At 36.0% G+C, this 20,687-nt stretch overlaps 1 protein-coding gene across 3 annotated transcripts in view; it reads right to left on the bottom strand.

The window, feature by feature from the left end:
- VMP1 (vacuole membrane protein 1) overlaps nt 1-20,687 on the bottom strand; it is a 131,970-nt gene that overhangs the window by 55,156 nt on the left and 56,127 nt on the right. For 2 of the 3 annotated variants that reach the window (XM_081220407.1, XM_081220408.1), the window contains exons 6-7: nt 19,604-19,771; nt 5,266-5,397 (exon numbers count right to left, since the gene is read on the bottom strand). In XM_081220407.1, the coding sequence (XP_081076533.1) occupies nt 5,266-5,397; nt 19,604-19,771 (300 nt within the window). The remainder of the gene's footprint in view (nt 1-5,265; nt 5,398-19,603; nt 19,772-20,687) is intronic. The other variant, XM_081220409.1, reaches the window with a different exon arrangement.

Below are 20,687 nucleotides of genomic sequence, written 5' to 3'. Positions count from 1 at the left end.
AAGTTCAATCCCTGGTCCGGGAAGATCCCATATGCCGTGGAGCAACTAAGCCTGTGTGCCACAACTACTGAGCCCACGTGCCGCAACTACTGAAGCCCACGTGCTCTAGGGCCCACGTGCCACAGCTACTGAGGCCGCGTGCTGCAACTACTGAAGCCTGTGCGCCTAGAGCCCGTGCTCCACAACAAGAGAAGCCACCACAATGAGAAGCCCACACACTGCAACGAAGAGTAGCCCCTGCTCGCCGCAACTAGAGAAAGCCCACATGCAGCAACGAAGACCCAACGCAGCCAAAAAAAAAAAAGATAATAATAATAATAATGACCATAAGGGATGAAGGAAAAAGATTATTACCCTAATGGTAGATAAAAATTTAGAGTCTTCAAGATGTAAAAGTCTTCGAGAGCTCAAATTACACGTATAAGATGAAGCGTGATTTACTTCTTCAACAAATTCTAGGAGACCTGAATTTTTGGAAGTTGAGCTTTTAGATGGTAACAAATTTACAGAATGTATTATTTATAATCCAAGAATCAAAAAATTGTGAAGAATGAAATGAGTCATCCAGCTAATGTTCTACTCAATGCAGGGAGTCGCTATGCATGGATCCATGAAAGGTATCACATAGAGGGAGACAAGGAACTCATTCTTTTTTGAAATAGCAATTCCATTTGAACACAATTAAAATTTATAGGAATTTTTTAAAAATATTGAGCCAATGTGAGCCTCAGAAAACTTTCACTGGCTAATTCTAAGACAAAGTTTACCTCTATTGTTTCTCAGCATGAGTATAACTCATGAGTATAACAACTTCTGAATATTTCACAAGCTCATCAATTCCCCCTTTCAAGGAAACATGTCTAAATTCTTTTCAACAGTTTCTCACATTATATGATTTCAAGATCAATTACCATCCCATTCCCCCTCCTAGAGAAATTCTAGTTTGTATAGTAAGTGTTCTATTTCAAGATGACCAAATAAGACTGTTGCCCCTGTGACAGGTTAAAGATGGCTACAAATTCTTTACTTATTCCTCTCATTGAGAGGTGGGTCTAATTCCCCTCTCTGAACATGGGCTGGCTTTAGTGACCTACTTCACCAACACAGTGTGGCAAAGTGACTGGGATTTCTAGGTTATGTTACAAGAAGCCTTGCATCTTCCAGCAAGGTTCTTTCAGAACACTTGTTAGAACTCAGGTGCCATGATATGAGGAAACCCAAGAAGCCCCATGAAGAGTAACCTGAGGTCCCAAACCAACAGTCCAACTGAACTCCAAACCAACAGACAGAATCAACTTGTCAGTTATATAAGCAAACCATCTTGGAAGTAGATACTCTGATTTACAGTCAAACCATTTTGCCTAAATTGCACAGCTGTGAGCAATATAAACTATTCTTGTTTCAAAGCACTAAATAATGGGGGGGGTTATTACTCAGCAATAGATAACTGGAACACCCTTTATCTTAATAATAACCCCAAATAGAAACACTGAACTCTGTCTTTGATGATACTAGTATTAATAAATGAAGACGGGCAGATGGGAAGGAAAGATTATACCAGAGAGGCTGCAGTGGAAGATATAGAAGAGAAGCAAAGTGATTTGCACTACAGAACTCCACAAAGGATCATCAGCAGAACTGCAGAAGAAACTGGGGTAGGGCTGAAAACAAGGAGACTGTATACAAAGTACTTAGCATAGCCAGACATCTTCCTCCCCTAGTCCCAAAAAAGACATCAAGTATAGTCTCTAGAAAGTATACCAAAGGTTCTGGACTCAGGATATCTTTGTGCAGGCATCCACGGTCTTACCACAAAGTAGGTTAAGTGAAAGTCTACTCAGTAAATGAAGATCTCTAACCCGCCTTCTACAACTTAGCTTTAGAATGTCAGCAGCAAGATTTATATCCCCAAGGTATGGAACTGGAAGATCCATCACTAAAGAAACTGAACTACCCCAAAGGAAAGATGCACAAAAACTGATATACAGAGTTTCCAATAAACCAGGTGGCCTGCCACTCCTATACCTTGCCTCCACACACATAGTTTCCATTTGGCTTTTATGTGCCTTATTCTTACATATAAATAGAAAAACAAGGATCACCAGACTTTGAGGAAAGCTTCCAACAGGAAACAGAACAGACAAAGGGGGAAAAAAAAAACAAATGCCTGGAGTATTGAAAACTTGAAGAAACTAAATACCTTCAAAAAGATAGGATAAGCCATTTTTGGGGAAGTATAATACAAATTGCTTTTTGAAAATAAATATATGACAGTGGAAAAACATTTTAATATTAGATTATAGAAGATAAAGTTGAGGAAATTGCATACACAGTAAAATGAGATAAATATTAGGAGGAAAATTATAAAAAAAATTAAAATGATGGGTGTTGGAGTCCCAATATCAAAATAATGGTAATTCCAGAAAGCAAGAGTAGAGACCAAAGACGGTGAACTGACACAGAAAAAATACAAGAATGGGGCTTCCCTGGTGGAGCAGTGGTTGAGAATCTGCCTGCCAATGCAGGGGACACGGGTTCGATCCCTGGTCCGGGAAGATCCCACATGTCACGGAGCAACTAAGCCCGTGCACCACAACTACTGAGCCTGTGCTCTAGAGCCCGCGAGCCACAACTACTGAGCCCGTGTGCTGCAACTACTGAAGCCCACGCACCTAGAGCCCATGCTCTGCAACAAGAGAAGCCACTGCAATGAGAAGCCCGCGCACCGCGACGAAGAGTAGTCCCTGTTCACCGCAACTAGAGAAAGCCCATGTGCAGCAACAAAGACCCAAGGCAGCCAAAAATAAATAAATTTATTTAAAAAAAAAAAAAAGGTTTCCCCAAACTAGTGGACTCTAGGTTGACAAGTTTCCTGAGTGCCTAGCAGAGTAAATATTAAAAAAGACCCATACCTCAGATAATGAATCTACAAGCTTCTACAGAAAAAACCAAAACAACCAAAAAGACTACCTATAAAGAGGGCTCAGCATGGCATTAGGTATATCACTATCAACACCAGAAGCCTGAAGATGATTGAGAAATGCCTTCCAAATCCTAAATTAAAAAATGATTTCAACGTAGAATCCTATATTCATCTAACTGACTGAGTGTGAATGAAGAATACAGCATTTTAAGAATTTTCCTTCTACTTATCCTTTCTCAGAAAGGTACCGCAGAATATGTTCAACTAAAATTAGGGAGTAAATCAAGAAAGAGCAAGATAAGGGATCCAAATCAAGAGAGAAGCAATGGCGCAGAGGGCCAAGAAAACACCACATACAGACTAGAGTGGGAGCATGGGGGAATCCAGAGTGATGACTCCAAGAAAAGTGCATTACCAAGTGGAAAGTGATCTTGAGAAGTGTTTCACAGAGCTGGTAGAAAGAAGAGATTGAGGAAACCATGCAAATAAAAAAAATATTAATTCCAAAACAAAAAAACTTTAAGGAAAATAATCACAATACATTAGTTGGCTTAACAGAGAACAGTACTTATACCTGTTTGGGATCCAACCACAGCATGAAAATTTAAAGCCGCACACCATCTTAGACTGATCCTACTTCAACTTGCTGATTTTATATAGATGATAAAAGGTTTTGATATGTTAAATGACATGCATTAATTAGTGCCACAAATGACAGAGGTTATCAGTTATCACAAATCGGGATACTCCACCACCTATGTCTATAGCTGGACATTGTTCCAGTAAATGGAATTTACCACTGATGCTGCCATGCTGAGTTCTGGTTCCAGCTCTACTTCTAAGCATGTAAAACTTGGGAGGTAACAATTTCTAGATCTGCAGTTTTCTATAAAATTAGAAAAATGGTACCTTTCCATACTACCTCAGAGTTAACACTAGGGTCAAATCAGATAGTGGACTTTAAAAAGCATTAAAAATAATTAAAAAGTATTATTAGTAATTATTAGTAATAATTATTAGCATTAATATAAACATTATGATGTGAGGAAGAAAGGCACAATATTTGGTTAAAACAAAGCAGATACAAGGACAATTTGCCTCTTTCCATGCAGGGAGATGGCCATAGCTCTTTGACTGCTTTGTTTTATGTTTGGCTATTCTACATTCATATTTGAAAGTTTATTTTCAATTAAAAACTATAACTATCCATAGTTGATTTCCATTTAATAACGCTTTTTTAAAAAAAGGACATCTGTCATTTAAAAAAAATATTTTTTTCCCTCTCTAGGGTAGTGGGTTTGGGGTTTCAGATTCCACTGAGAAGAAAACTATGAACTAATTGAACAAAAAAATCTATGCGTCCTTACGTGGGCACATGCACTTACAGACGCACAATAATAAGACAATTTAGATCAAATCTGGGGAGTGAGATGTATTTTATATGAAAACTTTCAAGAATCTCTTTTATATCCTTTTTATTTATGTCTATGTTGATTTCTACTATCCTCCCTAAGATGGAGACTCAATCAGTTAATAATGTTCGTAGGAATTTTCCTACAAAGAAACAACACCTATTTCGTAACACTAAGATACATGTTGATATATAGTTTGTGCTCAGGTGTAAAAGGCCTCAGCCTCCCCCACCCCCCCCAACAAAGGATAAGTTTATCTTAATTGCCCCTTCTTTTTATTTTATTTTTTGTGGTACACAGGCCTCTCACTGTTGTGGCCTCTCCCGTTGCGGAGCACAGGCTCTGGACGTGCAGGCTCAGCGGCCATGACTCACAGGCCTAGCTGCTCCACGGCACGTGGGATCTTCCCGGACCGGGGCACGAACCTGTGTCCCCTGCATCAGCAGGCGGACTCTCAACCACTGCGCCACCAGGGAAGCCCTAACTGCCCCTTCTTAATTGGGAGTTAAGTTTCCTCTAAACATGGTGAAGTATTTTGGTGTTATTTTAAAAAAGTTAATTAGGAAGTTCTATTATTTTTGACTCACAGCCTGGTCCACCTATTTATCCCTCTTACTTATTCACTGGTCTGCTTGATAATACTTATAAACATATAATGGACAAATAATGTTTCAGTTCCTTAACCTCCCTGGCCACATGAATTTACCCTGGTTTAGTCTGAGTTGTCTTGTTGCCTCTTTCTGTATTTCTCTATTCTAAGATCATGAGTATAATCATTTTCATATTTCAGCTTTTCTAAATATTTTATACTAAACTATGTGTTTACATTGGCAGTTTTCTTCTTCAGAGTAACTATTAAAAAATTTACCTTAATCATAACCTCTTTAAGGGATAAATAAAGTATTCTACTTTTTTCCCCACTGATCTTACTTGTGCAGTCTCTGCATGTTCCAGCATCTCTTCAAATTCCTGATAGTCTTCATCATCTGGTTCAGCACCTGAGAGGCGAGCTGCCCTGGCCATGAAGTATGGAGGCAGCTCTCCAATCGCTGTACCAATACCCTACGTAAAAAAACCAAAATACTTACATGAGATTTTCTCAACACAGTGAAACTAAGCAGATCAAATCTTTATTTTTCAATATCACCAAAAGCATGTTAAGATGTATGTATTAGGGAGGAAAAGATATATCACACAATCAGGAGGACATGAATTTGAATCATACCCTAATACTGACCTACACAATGCCAGGCCAGATAACATACATAAAACTCTTAGACAATCCCTGGTACGCTGCAGACACTAAATTAATGTTAGTTCTCTAGCATCTCTACTTGTATCCTCTTTTCTTACTTTTTACATCTCTTTTCATTTTATTAAGTTTAGAAATAGCAGGGGTGGGTGGGATGAATTGGGAGATCGGGATTGACATATATACACTATTGATACTATGTATAAAATAGATAACTAATGAGAACCTACTGTATTGCACAGGGAACTCTATTCAGTGCTCTGTGGTGACCGAAATGTGAAGGAAATGCAAAAAAGAGGAGATATATGTATACGTACAGCTGATTCACTTTGCTGAAACAACACAATATTGTTGTGTTGGGATTAAAAACCTACATTAATTTGAAAACTAATAAACCTGTCAGAGAATAAGAAAAAAAAAACACCATTTTTTTTTTTTAGCTGCACAGCAACATTTATTGTTTCAGCCTGGAAAAACATCCCTTTTTAAAATTTCACACAGCAAAGCAAGTTAAAAACTTCACTCGTCAAATAAATGATAATTTAAACAAGAACTTGCTAAAGAAACAGCAGAAACTAACACAGTATTGTAAAGCAACTATACTCCAATAAAAATTAAAAAAAAAAAAGAAATAGCACATGGTTTTCTAGACTTTTGAAATGTTATTTCCTTTTTTTTTATTGACGTATAGCTGATTTATAATATAATATTAGTTTCAGGTATAAAACAGTTATTCAAAATTTTTATAGACTATACTCTATTTAAAGTTATTATAAACTGTTGGCCTATTTTCCTTGTAGCTTATTTATTTTATACACAGTAGTTTGTACCTCTTAATCCCCTATGGCTATCTTGTCCCCTCCTCCCCACTTCCCTCTCCCCAATGGTAACCACTAGTTTGTTCTCTGTATCTGAAATTCTGTTTCTGTTTTGTTATAACCACTCATTTGTTTTAGTTTTTTAGATTTTATATGTAAATATATATATATATATATATATATATATATATATACACACTGTTATTTTTGTCAGTTCCCCCTCTTTTCAAATATTCAAATGATTTGCTAATGAGCATTCACTAGTATAGCTGTTTGATATATAGGAAATCTTCTGATATTGAGGATGTTGTTTTAATCCCAATACAACTTTTTTGTTCAGAGTTAAAGCTTTTAACACACTGTGGTCAGGAAGCCCCTTGAAATCTCAACATTAGGATGGATAAATTTTCACCACAGGAAAAATGTTGATTTCCTCAGGACACTGAGTGACTCATGTTTCAGTCACTTTGTGGATTCTTGTTTTTGAAGAGAATTTTTTTTTTTAATCAACTTAGAACATAAGGATGAAAACAAAGGTAAAAGAATCAGGAACTTGGTTTGGACATATACAGCTTAAATACAGGATAGATAATAATGCAAGAGGCCTGTAGTCTCCGGGAGAATTCTTAACTTTGAGCTATGCTTCTCTGCCTTGAGTCATAGTGAATGAAAAAGCTTTGGTAGTTTTCAGAAGCAACTTTAGGCTTTATGTTTGCTATGTCCTATGGCTCTGCCTGCAAATGCCTTGACAAGAATCCCCAAGGGACATTACGAAATTCAAACATTTTACAATCACAGTGTTATACTCCAGTGTGTGAAATCAATCATCTCCAAGTGTAACTGCATTATCCACATGTGAACCAAGAGTTATGAAAAGAACATACTTAAGTGCCAAAAGAATAAGACCATATTTAGTTAAAGAACAGAGAGAAGAGGGAGAGGAGAGAGATATATATATACAAAGAAGGATATAGGAAGAAAACACAAACCATATTTTGCTAAATAAGAGAAGTTAATTTAGTCACTTTTGGAGGATGTTAGAGAACCAACTAATTATTTTAAAAACTGGTAAATAAAGAGAAATAATCAATTATTTATCCTGTCTTACCTATATGGAAGATATCTCAGGGTAACCAAATTGGTGATAAGAAGTTTCTCTTTATAAAAGTATTCCAGTCAATAACTAAAGAAAAAAATGATGCAACTGGAATGCCCTCATTTTATAAACCCTAGTAAAATAATGGACTTATATAATAATGGTGTTAATATCGTAAACAGAAAGACAACCAGACATTATTGCACTTTGTGATAGAATACGTAAGACTATAAAGTGTATTCTTGTAAAAAAAAAATTTTTTTTTCAAGCCTCTCAACCCGGCTATCAATTCACAGGAGACAGAGGAACATATTTAAATTACACCAACTGGAATACAATCAGTAAAATTCAGACCGTGGAAAACTATACTTGACAAACAATCCAGTTTCATCAACAAATATATTTGAAAAGAAAAACAAAGAAATAAACACAATCAGAAAAATCTGAACACTAACTGGGTAACTGATTTGAAGAGACTATTCCTAAATTCTGTTAGGCGTGACAATGTTTTTTAGTCCTAAGGTTGATATATTTACAGACAAAATATGATATGTTACCTGGAATATGCTTCAAGATAATTGTGAGCAGTGTGAGGAGGGGTCTAGATGAAAGTATTAGCCAGGAGTTAATATTAGCGGAAGTTGGGTGATAATATATTGAATTAATTATATAATTCCCTGTACTCAAAAAAAAAATTTTCATGACAAAAAGTAGGAAGAAAAGTTAATTGCAACATTTTATTCAAAACATAAACTTCTCTTAAAACATGTTAAGTCAAATTTCAATAGTTCTGAAAGCAATCATATGATTCAAACTCATGACAAGTTTCCCTAAAGTTAAAAAGGAAGTAATAATGGATTGAAATGAAATCAAGAGCTACATACTGTCTTATACTTAGCTGACCATATTCACTGTTATATTTTAATTCTGTTCGTGTTTTCCCATATTAGCAAGGAGTAAGAATGGTGATCATGAGCCAGTGTTCTATTTTTTATGCATATAAATAAAAAGGAAATATAGTCATCCAGACAGGTCCCCTTAAGACAAATTATACTCCAGACACAGAAGTGTGTTTAGTCAGTTATCTCCAATTAGATACTGAAGTCCCATAATTTCATGATTCTTTCAAAACAATTTTATAATTCTTGCAAAATCAACATAAAAAAACAAAACTAAATTGTGGAACACTAAAAGCTGTCAGCCCAAGTTTAATTAAGGGGAAGAAATGACTGGCTTCCTTATTGCAAAAGAAAGACAAGTGGTATTTAGTCAAGCAATAATTCAGAAAGCTCTTCTAAAAACTGTCCACTGCATATCAATTTATTACCCTGAAGTCCTTGCTTCTTGAATTAGAGAAGAGTTTAATATGCACAAAATATGCAAAACCAATAGAGAAACACAATATCTTACTGGAGTGTCAATTTTATTAAAAGATTTTGGGGAGGACAAAAATCCTAAATTTTTGTGCTTTCAAAAGTTTTGTCAACTGGATTCACAGGTAAATCACCAGCATCCTGCTTTTCTATGTTAGGAATTATAAGTTTAATGGTAAAAATCTGGGGAGTAGAAAATTTTACATATGCTGACTACTCAGAAATTACAGTAGTTTGGTATTATCAGTGTGTTAATAATCTTTAAAAACAAAACCATTTTCTATTAAATATTCCAACTGCAAACATGAAACAGAGGCTAAAAGCCAAAGTTTGGAGGGTAACTTGGAACCACTGTGAAATTCAAGGCTTTTACAGCAATGTTTAAAAAACAATTATACCAATTTTAGTAAAATTAGCAGATTGTTTTACAAACGAAAAAAGAGAGAAAATGTGCTTCCAGTTTCCCTTAAGGTCAGTTTTAAAATGACTTCAGGAAGGAATGATGTTCTGATACATGCTACAACATGGATGAAACTTGAAAACATTATGCTAGGTGAAATAAGCCAGACACAAACAGACAGATACTGTATGATTCCATTTATACTGGTTATCAAGAATAGGCAAATTCATAGAGGCAGAAAGTCGAGAGGTTACTCTCTCCCCAGGGGCTGGGGAAAGGAGGGAATGAGGAGTTACTGTTTAATGCGTACAGAGTTTCTGTTTGTGGATGACAGAAAAGTTCTGGAAGTAGATATTGGTGATGGTTATACAACACTGTGAATGTACTTAATGCCAGTAAATTGTGCACTTAAAAATGGTTAAACGGTAAACTATGTTATGTACATTTTACCACAATAGGAAAAAAACTCCCAAAAAACAAAACCATGAACTTAACAAATAATTGAGTTTAGGGACTTCCCTGGTAGTCCAGTGGAAAAGAATCCGCCTTATAATGCAGGAGACACGGGTTCGATCCCTGGTCAGGGAACTAAGATCCCACATGTTGAGGGGAAACTAAGCCTGTGCGTCACAACTAATGAGCTCGCGAGCCTCAACTACACAGCCCATGTGCTCAGGAACCAACAAGCCACAACTGCAGATCCCACATGCCCTGGAGCGTGCATGCCACAACCAGAAAAGAGAAAACCCACATGCCACAACTAGAGAGAAGTCCATGTACCGCAACGAAGAGCCTGCATACCTCAACAAAAGATCCCGCATGCCGCAACTAAGAACGAACACAGCCAAAAATAAATAAAATAAATAAATAATAAAATAAGTCTTAAAAAAAAAAAAGAAAAGAAATGAGCTTAAAAGGTGATGTTCTAAAAACCCACGAGACCTAACAAATGAAGAGGAAATAGGCAGTCTACCTGAAAAACAATTCAGAATAATGGTAGTAAAAATGCAAAATCTTGGAAATAGAATGGAGAAAATACAAGAAACATTTAACAAGGAACTAGAAGAACTAAAGAGCAAACAAACAGTGATTAACAACACAATAAATGAAATTAAAAATTCTCTACAAGGGATCAATATCGGAATAACCGAGGCAGAAGAATGGATAAATGACCTGGAAGATAAAACAGTGGAAATAACTACTGCAGAGCAGAATAAAGAAAAAAGAATGAAAAGAATTGAGGACAGTCTCAGAGACCTCTGGGACAACATTAAACGCACCAACATTCGAATTACAGGGGTCCCAGAAGAAGAAGAGAAAACGAAAGGGACTGAGAAAATATCTGAAGAGACTATAGTTGAAAATTTCCCTAATATGGGAAAGGAAGTAGTTAATCAAGTCCAGGAAGTGCAGAGAGTCCCATACAGGATAAATCCAAGGAGAAACAGGCCAAGACACATATTAATCAAACTATCACAAATCAAATACAAAGAACAAATATTAAAAGCAGCAAGGGAAAAACAACAAATAACACATAAGGAAATCCCCATAAGGTTAACAGCTGATCTTTCAGCAGAAACTCTGCAAGCTGAAGGGAGTAGCAGGACATATTTAAAGTGATGAAAGGGAAAAACCTACAACCAAGATTACTCTGCCCAGCAAGGATCTCATTCAGATTTAACAGAGAAATTAAAACCTTTACAGACAAGCAAAAGCTAAGGGAACTCAGCACCACCAAACCAGCTTTACAACAAATGCTAAAGGAACTTCTCTGGGCAGGAAACACAAGAGAAGGAAAAGACCTACAATAATAAACCCAAAACAATTAAGAAAATGGGAATAGGAACATACATATTGATAATTACCTTAAATGTAAATGGATTAAATGCTCCAACCAAAAGACATAGATTGGCTGAATGGATACAAAAAAAAGACCTGTATATATATTGTCTATAAGAGACTCACTTAAGACCTAGGGACACATACAAACTGAAAGTGAGGGGATGGAAAAAGATATTCCATGCAAACGGAAATCAAAAGAAAGCTGGAGGAGCAATTCTCATATCAGACAAAATAGACTTTAAAACAAAGACTATTACAAGAGACAAAGAAGGACACTACATAATGATCAAGGGATCAATCCAAGAAGAAGATATAACAATTGTAAATATTTATGCACCCAACATAGGAGCACCTCAATACATAAGGCAAATACTAACAGCCATAAAAGGGGAAATCAACAGTAACACAATCATAGTAGGGGAATTTAACACCCCCCTTCCACCAATGGACAGATCATCCAAAATGAAAATAAATAAGGAAACACAAGCTTTAAATGATACACTAAACAAGATGGACTTAATTGATATTTATAGGACATTCCATCCAAAAACAACAGAATACACATTCTTCTCAAGTGCTCATGGAACATTCTCCAGGAGAGATCATATCTTGGGTCACAAATCAAACCTTGGTAAATTTAAGAAAATTGAAATCATATCAAGTATCTTTTCCGACCACGCTATGAGACTAGATGTCAATTACAGGAAAAAATCTGTAAGAAATACAAAAACACATAGAGGCTAAACAACACACTACTTAATAACCAAGAGATCACTGAAGAAATAAAAAGGAAATCAAAAAATACCTAGAAACAAATGACAATGAAAACACAATGATCCAAAACCTACGGATGCAGCAAAAGCAGTTCTAAGAGGGAAGTCTATAGCAATACAATCCTACCTAAAGAAACAAGAAACATCTCATATAAACAACCTAACCTTACACCTAAAGCAATTAGAGAAAGAAGAACAAAGAAAACCCCAAAGTCAGAAGGAAAGAAATCAAAGATCAGATCAGAAATGAAAAAGAAATGAAGGAAACAATAGCAAAGATCAGTAAAACTAAAAGCTGGTTCTTTGAGAAGATAAACAAAATTGATAAACCATTAGCCAGACTCATGAAGAAAAAAAGGGAGAAGACTCAAATCAATAGAATTAGAAATGAAAAAGGAGAAGTAACAACTGACACTGCAGAAATACAGAGGATCATGAGAGATTACTACAAGCAACTATATGCCAATAAAATGGACAACCTGGAAGAAATGGACAAATCCTTAGAAATGCACAACCTGCCGAGACTGAAGCAGGAAGAAATAGAAAATATGAAGAGACCAATCACAAGCACTGAAATTGAAACTGTGATTAAAAATCTTGCAACAAACAAAAGCCCAGGACCAGATGGCTTCACAGGCGAATTCTATCAAACATTTAGAGAACAGCTAGCACCTACCCTTCTCAAACTCTTCCAAAATATAGCAGAGGGAGGAACACTCCCAAACTCATTCTACGAGGCCACCATCACTCTGATACCAAAATCAGACAAAGATGTCACAAAGAAAGAAAACTACAGGCCAATATCACTGATGAACACAGATGCAAAAATCCTCAACAAAATACTAGCAAACAGAATCCAACAGCACATTAAAAGGATCATACACTATGATCAAGTGGGGTTTATCCCAGGAATGCAAGGATTCTTCAATACATGCAAATCAATCAATGTGATACACCATATCAACAAATTGAGGGAGAAAAATCATATGATCATCTCAATAGATGCAGAGAAAGCTTCTGACAAAATTCAACACCTATTTATGATAAAAACCCTCCAGAAAGTAAGCATAGAGGGAACAATCCTCAACATAATAAAGGCTATATATGACAAACCCACAGCCAACATCGTCCTCAATGGTAAAAAACTGAAACCATTTCCACTAAGATCAGGAACAAGACAAGGTTGCCCACTCTCACCACTATTATTCAACATAGTTTGAGAAGTTTTAGCCACAGCAATCAGAGAAGAAAAAGAAATAAAAGGAATCCAAATCGGAAAAGAGGAAGTAAAGCTGTCACTGTTTGCAGATGACATGATACTATATGTAGAGAATCCTAAAGATACTACCAGAAAACTACCAGAGCTAATCAATGAATTTGGTAAAGTAGCAGGATACAAAATTAATGCACAGAAATCTCTTGCATTCCTATACACTAATGATGAAAAATCTGAAATGAAATTAAGAAAACACTTCCATTTACCATTGCTACAAAAAGAATAAAATATCTAGGAATAAACCTACCTAAGGAGACAAAAGATCTGTATCAGAAAATTATAAGACACTGATGAAAGAAATTAAAGATGATATAAATAGATAGAGAGATATACCATGTTCTTAGATTGGAGAATCAACATTGTGAAAAGGACTCTACTACCCAAAGCAATCTACAGATTCAATTCAATCCTTATCAAGCTACCAATGGCATTTTTCACAGAACTAGAACAAAAAATTTCACAATTTGTATGGAAACACAAAAGACCCCGAATAGCCAAAGCAATCTTGAGAACGAAAAGCGGAGCTGGAGGAATCAGACTCCCTGACTTCAGACTATGCTACAAAACTACAGTAATCAAGACAGTATGGTACTGGCAAAAAAACAGAAAGATAGATCAATGGAACAGGATAGAAAGCCCAGAGATAAACCCACACACATATGGTCACCTTATCTTTGATAAAGGAGGCAGGAATGTACAGTGGAGAAAGGACAGCCTCTTCAATAAGTGGTGATCGGAAAACTGGACAGGGACATGTAAAAGTATGAGATTAGATCACTCCCTAACACCATACACAAAAATAAACTCAAAATGGATTAAAGACCTAAATGTAAGACCGGACACTATCAAACTCTTAGAGGAAAACACAGGCAGAACACTCTGTGACATAAATCACAGCAAGATCCTTTTTGACCCACCTCCTAGAGAAATGGAAATAAAAACAAAAATAAACAAATGGAACCTAATGAAACTTAAAAGCTTTTGCACAGCAAGGGAAAGCAAAAGCAAGACGAAAAGACAACCCTCAGAATGGGAGAAAATATTTGCAAATGAAGCAACTGACTAAGGATTAATCTCCAAAATTTACAAGCACCTCATGCAACTCAATATCAAAAAAAACAAACAACCCAGTCCAAAAATGGGCAGAAGACCTAAAGAGACATTTTTCTAAAGAAGATATATAGATTGCCAACAAACAGATGAAAGAATGCTCAACATCATTAATCATTAGAGAAATGCAAATCAAAACTACAATGAGGTATCATCTCACACTGGTCAGAATGGCCATCATCAAAAAATCTACAAACAATAATTGCTGGAGAGGGTGTGGAGAAAAGGGAACCGTCTTGCACTCTTGGTGGGAATGTAAATTGATACAGCCACTATGGAGAACAGTATGGAGTTTCCTTAGAAAACTAAACATAGAACTATCATACGACCCAGCAATCCCACTACTGGGCATATACCCTGAGAAAACCATAATTCAAAAAGAGTCATGTGCCACAATGTTCATTGCAGCTCTATTTACAATAGCTAGGACATGGAAGCAACCTAAGTGTCCATCGACAGATGAATGGATAAAGAAGATGTGGTACATATATACAATGGAATATCACTCAGCCATAAAAAGGAATGAAACTGAGTTATTTGTAGTGAGGTGGATGGACCTACAGACTGTCATACAGAGTGAAGTAAGTCAGAAAGAGAAAAACAAATACCGTATGCTAACACATATATATGGAATCTAAAAAAAAAAAAAGGTCAGAAGAACCTAGGGGCAAGATGGGAATAAAGATGCAGACCTACTAGAGAATGGACTTGAGGATACGAGGAAGGGGAAGGGGAAGCTGGGACAAAGTGAGAGAGTGGCATGGACATATATACACTACATTAAAATAGATAGCTAGTGGGAAGCAGCCGCATAGCACAGGTAGATCAGCTCAGTGCTTTGTAACCATGTAGAGGGGTGGGATAGGGAGGGTGGGAAGGAGGGAGATGCAAGAGGGAAGAGATATGGGGACAGATGTATATGTATAACTGATTCACTTTGTTATAAAGCAGAAACTAACACACCATTGTAAAGCAATTATACTCCAATAAAGATGTTAAAAAAAAAAAAGGTGATGTTCTCTATCTGAAAGTCATCATACATGCTTCCTCTCCTCTGTCCTGCCACCATCCTGCCTCCTCACTGTACTCCTTATTATCCTCAGATATCCATTGAAACACTGCTATTTCAAGGAAATCTTCCCTGAATCACAGACTAGGAAAACATTTTTGTGTTATGCAATAAATTTCTCCTTCATAGCACTTATCTCAATTTGTTTAAATATTTATATATATAATTTTTGACAATACTTATATATACATTTTTTCATAATTATTTCCCTCACTAGAATGTAAAGCTCCATGAGGGTAGAGACTGTTAAGTTTTGCTCAGTCTGAATCTCCAATGCTTGGAGGCTTAATAACTATTATTGGAATTTATAACTGAAAAGAAAATTTGTGAAGCCTTACACTCACTAGTGATATAGTCAAATTGTGAAAGATGAAAAAGATACAAACTGAAAAAAGGTAATCTACTTATCAGCAACACCAAACAATTCATTTTAATGGGCTCCAAAGACTTACGTGAACAAGTTGAAACTGAGGTTGACCCTGATCTTTATCTTATAATTGGAGGTACTATGCATTTTACTGATTTTACTGATTTACTATATTTATAATGATAGTGAAGTCTGTAAAGATATTTTACTTTGCAAAGTACAAATTAGGTAAAAATTTTAAATAACATAACAGTTTTTAATCAAGCAAGACATTCCCCTGAAAAAAAAAATGGATGTGAACACAAATGGGATCAATTTTATGAAAGGGTAAAATATAAGAATCAAGGCCAATACACTCTAAATCAACATTTCTCAACTTTAGTAGTATTGACTTTTTTTTTTTTTTAACATTTATTTATTTATTTGGCTGCGTCGGGTCTTTAGCTGTGGTGTGCGGGATCTAGTTCCCAGACCAGGGATCGAACCCGAGCTCCCTGCATTGGGAACGCAGTGGAGTCTTAACTGCTGGACCACCAGGGAAGTCCCAGTATTGACTTTTTATGAGTGTATCCCAGTTAACCATTTATTTATTTATTTATTTTTTGCAGTACGCGGGCCTCTCACTGCTGTGGCCTCTCCTGTTGCGGAGCACAGGCTCCAGACGCGCAGGCTCAGTGGCCATGGCTCACGGTCCTAGCTGCTCCGCGGCATGCGGGATCTTCCTGGACCATGGCACGAACCCGTGTCCCATGCATCGGCAGGCAGACTCTCAACCACTGCGCCACCAGGGAAGCCCCCAGTTAACCATTTTTAAATATAAGACTTAGTGGCATTAATTGTATTCACAATGTTGTGCAACCATCATCATTATATTTTCAATATTTTTCTTCACCCAAATGGAAACTGTATACGCATTAAGCATTAACTTCTCATTCCCCACAACCCTGGTAACCTCAAACCTACTTTTTGTCTCTATGAATTTGAATTGTCTAGATAGCTCACATAAGTGGAATCATACAATATCTGTCTTTCTATGTCTGGCTTATTTCATTTACCGTAATGTTTTCTAGGTTCATCTATATTGCAGCATGTATAAGAACTTCATTCCTTTTTATGGCTGAATAGTATTCTATTATGTGTGTATACTACTCTTTGTTTATCCATTTATCTGTTAAGAGACACTTGGATTGTTTCCACCTTTCTGATAATGTGAATAATGTTGCTGAACAATGAACTACAAGTTTCGGTACATATTAGAGTCCCAGTTTTCAGTTCTTTTGGGTATTTATGTAGGAATGGAATTAGAGGAGGGTCACATAGTAAATCTATGGTTACATTTTTGAGAAACCACCAAACTCTTTTCCACAGCAGCTAAATCACTTTACATTCCCACCAGCAATCTATGAGGGTTCCAATTTCTCCACATCTTCACCAACACTTATTATTTTTCATTTTCTAAAAAAATAATAGCCATCCTAATCTGTGTGAAGAGGTATTTCCTTCTGGTTTGGATTTGCATTTCTCCAATGACTAATGATATTGAGAATCTTTCTGTGCACTTATTGGCCATTTGTATGTCTTCCTTGGAGAAATGTTTATTCCAATCCTTTGCCCATTTTTAAACTGGGTTGTTTGTCTTTTTGTTGTTGAGTTGTGTAGTTCTTTAAACATACTGAATATTAAACCCTTATCTGATATATGACTTTTAAACATTTTCTCCCTTTTTGTGGGTTGTCTTTTAACTCTCTTGATAGTGTGTCCTTTGATGTACAAGAAGTTTTAATTTTAGCTAAGTTCAATTTATCTATTTTTTTCTTTTGTTGCCTCTGCTTTAGATGTCTTATTTAAGAACCACTGCCAAATCACCAGGCAGATTTGTTTCTATATTTTCTTCTAAGTGTCTTATAGTTTTTAACTCTTAAGTTTAGGTCTTTGATGAATTTTGAGTTAATTTTTACATATGGTGTAAGGTAAGGATCCAACCTCTCTCTTTTGCATGTGGATATTCAGTTTTCCTAGCACCCTCTGATGAAAGGACTGTCATTGTAAATGGTGAAAACAAAAGGAACCAATATAAGCATAACTTGATATGTGCTACCTTTTTTACATAACAAAAGACAGTTTCAAAGAAGGGAATATGAAGAACAAACATTCAGACAATCAGTATTTATTGGTATTCCTGAACTATGAGCAAAGCCTAATGCTGATTGCTGTGAGTAATAAATTTAAGGTACAGTCTGAATTTTTTGAGGAGCTTAAAATTTGTTTGGGGAAGTAAGCCACTACACCAGCCAATTTAACTAATTTGAGGCATGCATGGAGCCAGGCCAAATGAGTGCTTCAGACAGTATGCACTTCGGAAGAGGCAGTTATCACTGCCAGCTGGGATGAAAATTTTTCTTTGTTGGCATTAGTGTTAATCTAGCCACGTAAATCATTTTTGAAAGAACAAAAGAACAACAGAAAATTGAAGCCTATATACATACTCCTTTTCTAGCATGTTCTGAGTATCTAGTTATCTTATGAATAGCTTTTCATCAAAAGACAAATGTGTAAAGCAGAAACTAACACACCATTGTAAAGCAATTATACTCCAATAAAGATGTTAAACAGGGCCTCCCTGGTGGCGCAGTGGTTGAGAGTCCGCCTGCCGATGCAGGGGATACGGGTTCGTGCCCCGGTCCGGGAGGATCCCATATGCCGCGGAGCGGCTGGGCCCGTGAGCCATGGCTGCTGAGCCTGCGCGTCCGGAGCCTGTGCTCCGCAACGGGAGAGGCCACAACAGTGAGAGGCCCGCATACCGCAAAAAAAAAAAAAAAAAAAAAAAAAAAGATGTTAAACAAAAAAAGACTAATGTGGTAAAATTTATAATACATATGCAACTAGTATAATGAATTTGTTTCCAGCATTTATAAAAGAGTAACAGGAAATATGACAATTTTTCCTGTCTTTCATATCCAACCAATTCAATATATGGCATTTCCCTTTTAATTCTTTTAAAACACGACATAAACGCTTGAATGTGCTTGAAAACTCTGCCTCTTCTGTGGGCATTCTACCCACGTTCATTTTAATTAAGAGTTTTAAGTGATGTGCTCCACATTTTTCATTTTATAAGAAACTGCTAGGGGAAAAAAAGTTACAGGGAACAGAAAACTTAATGATTCCAAATGATGAATTAAAAAAGAATTCAAATGGTAGTCGGAAGTCTTTAGCAAATGAACTATTCTTCAATGATATACATGTGAATGAATTTAAGCATATAAAAAATGCTTTGTGTGGATATGCAGATTAAAATACATCTACCATTGATCATGTAGTCCAAAATGTCCCAAAATATATTAAGCAAGCCATAAAAAGAATAATTGGAACTTCTGAAAGTAAGGTCACCATATAGTCTGATACCTCCAGTACAGTAAAGCTTAGTTTATTAAGAAATGTCTGACCTTACTTTAGTATTACAACAACTCAGAAAATGAAATGAGTCTTCTAAGAATAAACACAGAGAGTATTTAAATCTAGGAGAGAGACATATAATACTTACCTAATTTGGACTGATAATATAACCATTTGCTATGTGTTTATCAAGTTTTATAAACGTTAGTAAAACTTTACAAAGTAGTATAGTTGCACCATCTATACTCCTTTTCCCTGCTATTGTCTACTTGGTGTCAATGTTTCCTGGTACCTAAGGTTTCCTGTCTTCCTTCTGAATGTTATTCATGAACAGGAGAAGCTCTAAAGGTTTCTTTTACATGGAAGCTAGGTAGCTGGTAACTTTATGAATTAATTATCTACTGACTTGGTATATGTCTGGCTTCAATTTCAATAAGGTACAAAGAATCAAGACAGTGAGGTTAATTTTGGACAAATATGAAAACGGACATCTTACCCACATGCAGGCCTCAATCCTAACTTTTGAGATGATGCTCCATAAAGAAATGGTTCCTTCAGTGCCCTCTTCATCTGGACAAATAATCTGATCAGGATAGGGTGGTTCAGGGAAATTAACTGAATTGCATTCATAAGCAGCTAATGTAACTGAAGCTATATGTGGACCCTACAAAAAAATATGAGAAATCTCTGATGAGAAATATTAAAGAGAAAGCAATTATTAATAGACATGTTATTTTAATGGTACCTTAATCACTCTACGTTAATAGAAAAATGTTAGCTTTTAAAGAACAAGAATCTACCTAACTAAATATTTCAAGATGCAACTGATAATTTGAAAAAATAATCCTTTCCAGAATCTCTTCATGGTTTGCTTTCTTAAAAACCAATTTCAAATTTACTGAGGTATAATTTACATATAGTAAGAGCCATTTTTTTAGGTCACTAGTTCAATAAGCTTTGACAATTATATTCAGTCGTATAACCATAACCTATCAAGATAGAGATACAGAATAGTCCTGTCACTGCAAAAAGTTCCCTTGTGTCCTTTTGTAGTCAGTCTCCTTCCCCCAACACTAGACCCTGGAAACCATATGATTTCTGTCTTGATTCTTATTTTATTTATCCACATATCTCATCTGTAAGAATGCCATCCCCTGTGATAAAAACCTCCTGTGCCCCTATTCCTTTAGGCATAATTTGAGAATACTATATTTTGTCCTTACTTAAAAAACAGTTGATGCAGACATAGAAAACAAACTTATGGTTACCAAAGGGGACAGTGGGGGTGGGGGTGGGAAATTAGAAGTTTGGGATTAGCAGATACACACTACTACATATAAAACTGGTAACCAAGGACCTACTGTATTGCACAGGGAACTCTACTAAGTATCTTGCAATGACCTAAAATGGAAGAGAACCTGAAAAAGTATATATATATATATATATATATATATACACACATACATATATAACTGAATCATTTTGCTATACACTTGAAACTAACACAACATTGTAAATTAACTATACTTCCAAAAAAATAGTTGATGAAGTAATTACCTCACTTATCTTTCCCACTGACA

The sequence above is a fragment of the Mesoplodon bidens genome (assembly GCF_964165515.1).
Source record: "Mesoplodon bidens genome assembly, chromosome: 19".
In the NCBI taxonomy this organism is placed as follows: Eukaryota; Metazoa; Chordata; class Mammalia; order Artiodactyla; family Ziphiidae; genus Mesoplodon; species Mesoplodon bidens.
The sequence above is the reverse complement of the archived record's forward strand: the minus strand, read 5'-3'. Positions and strand labels throughout refer to the sequence as shown.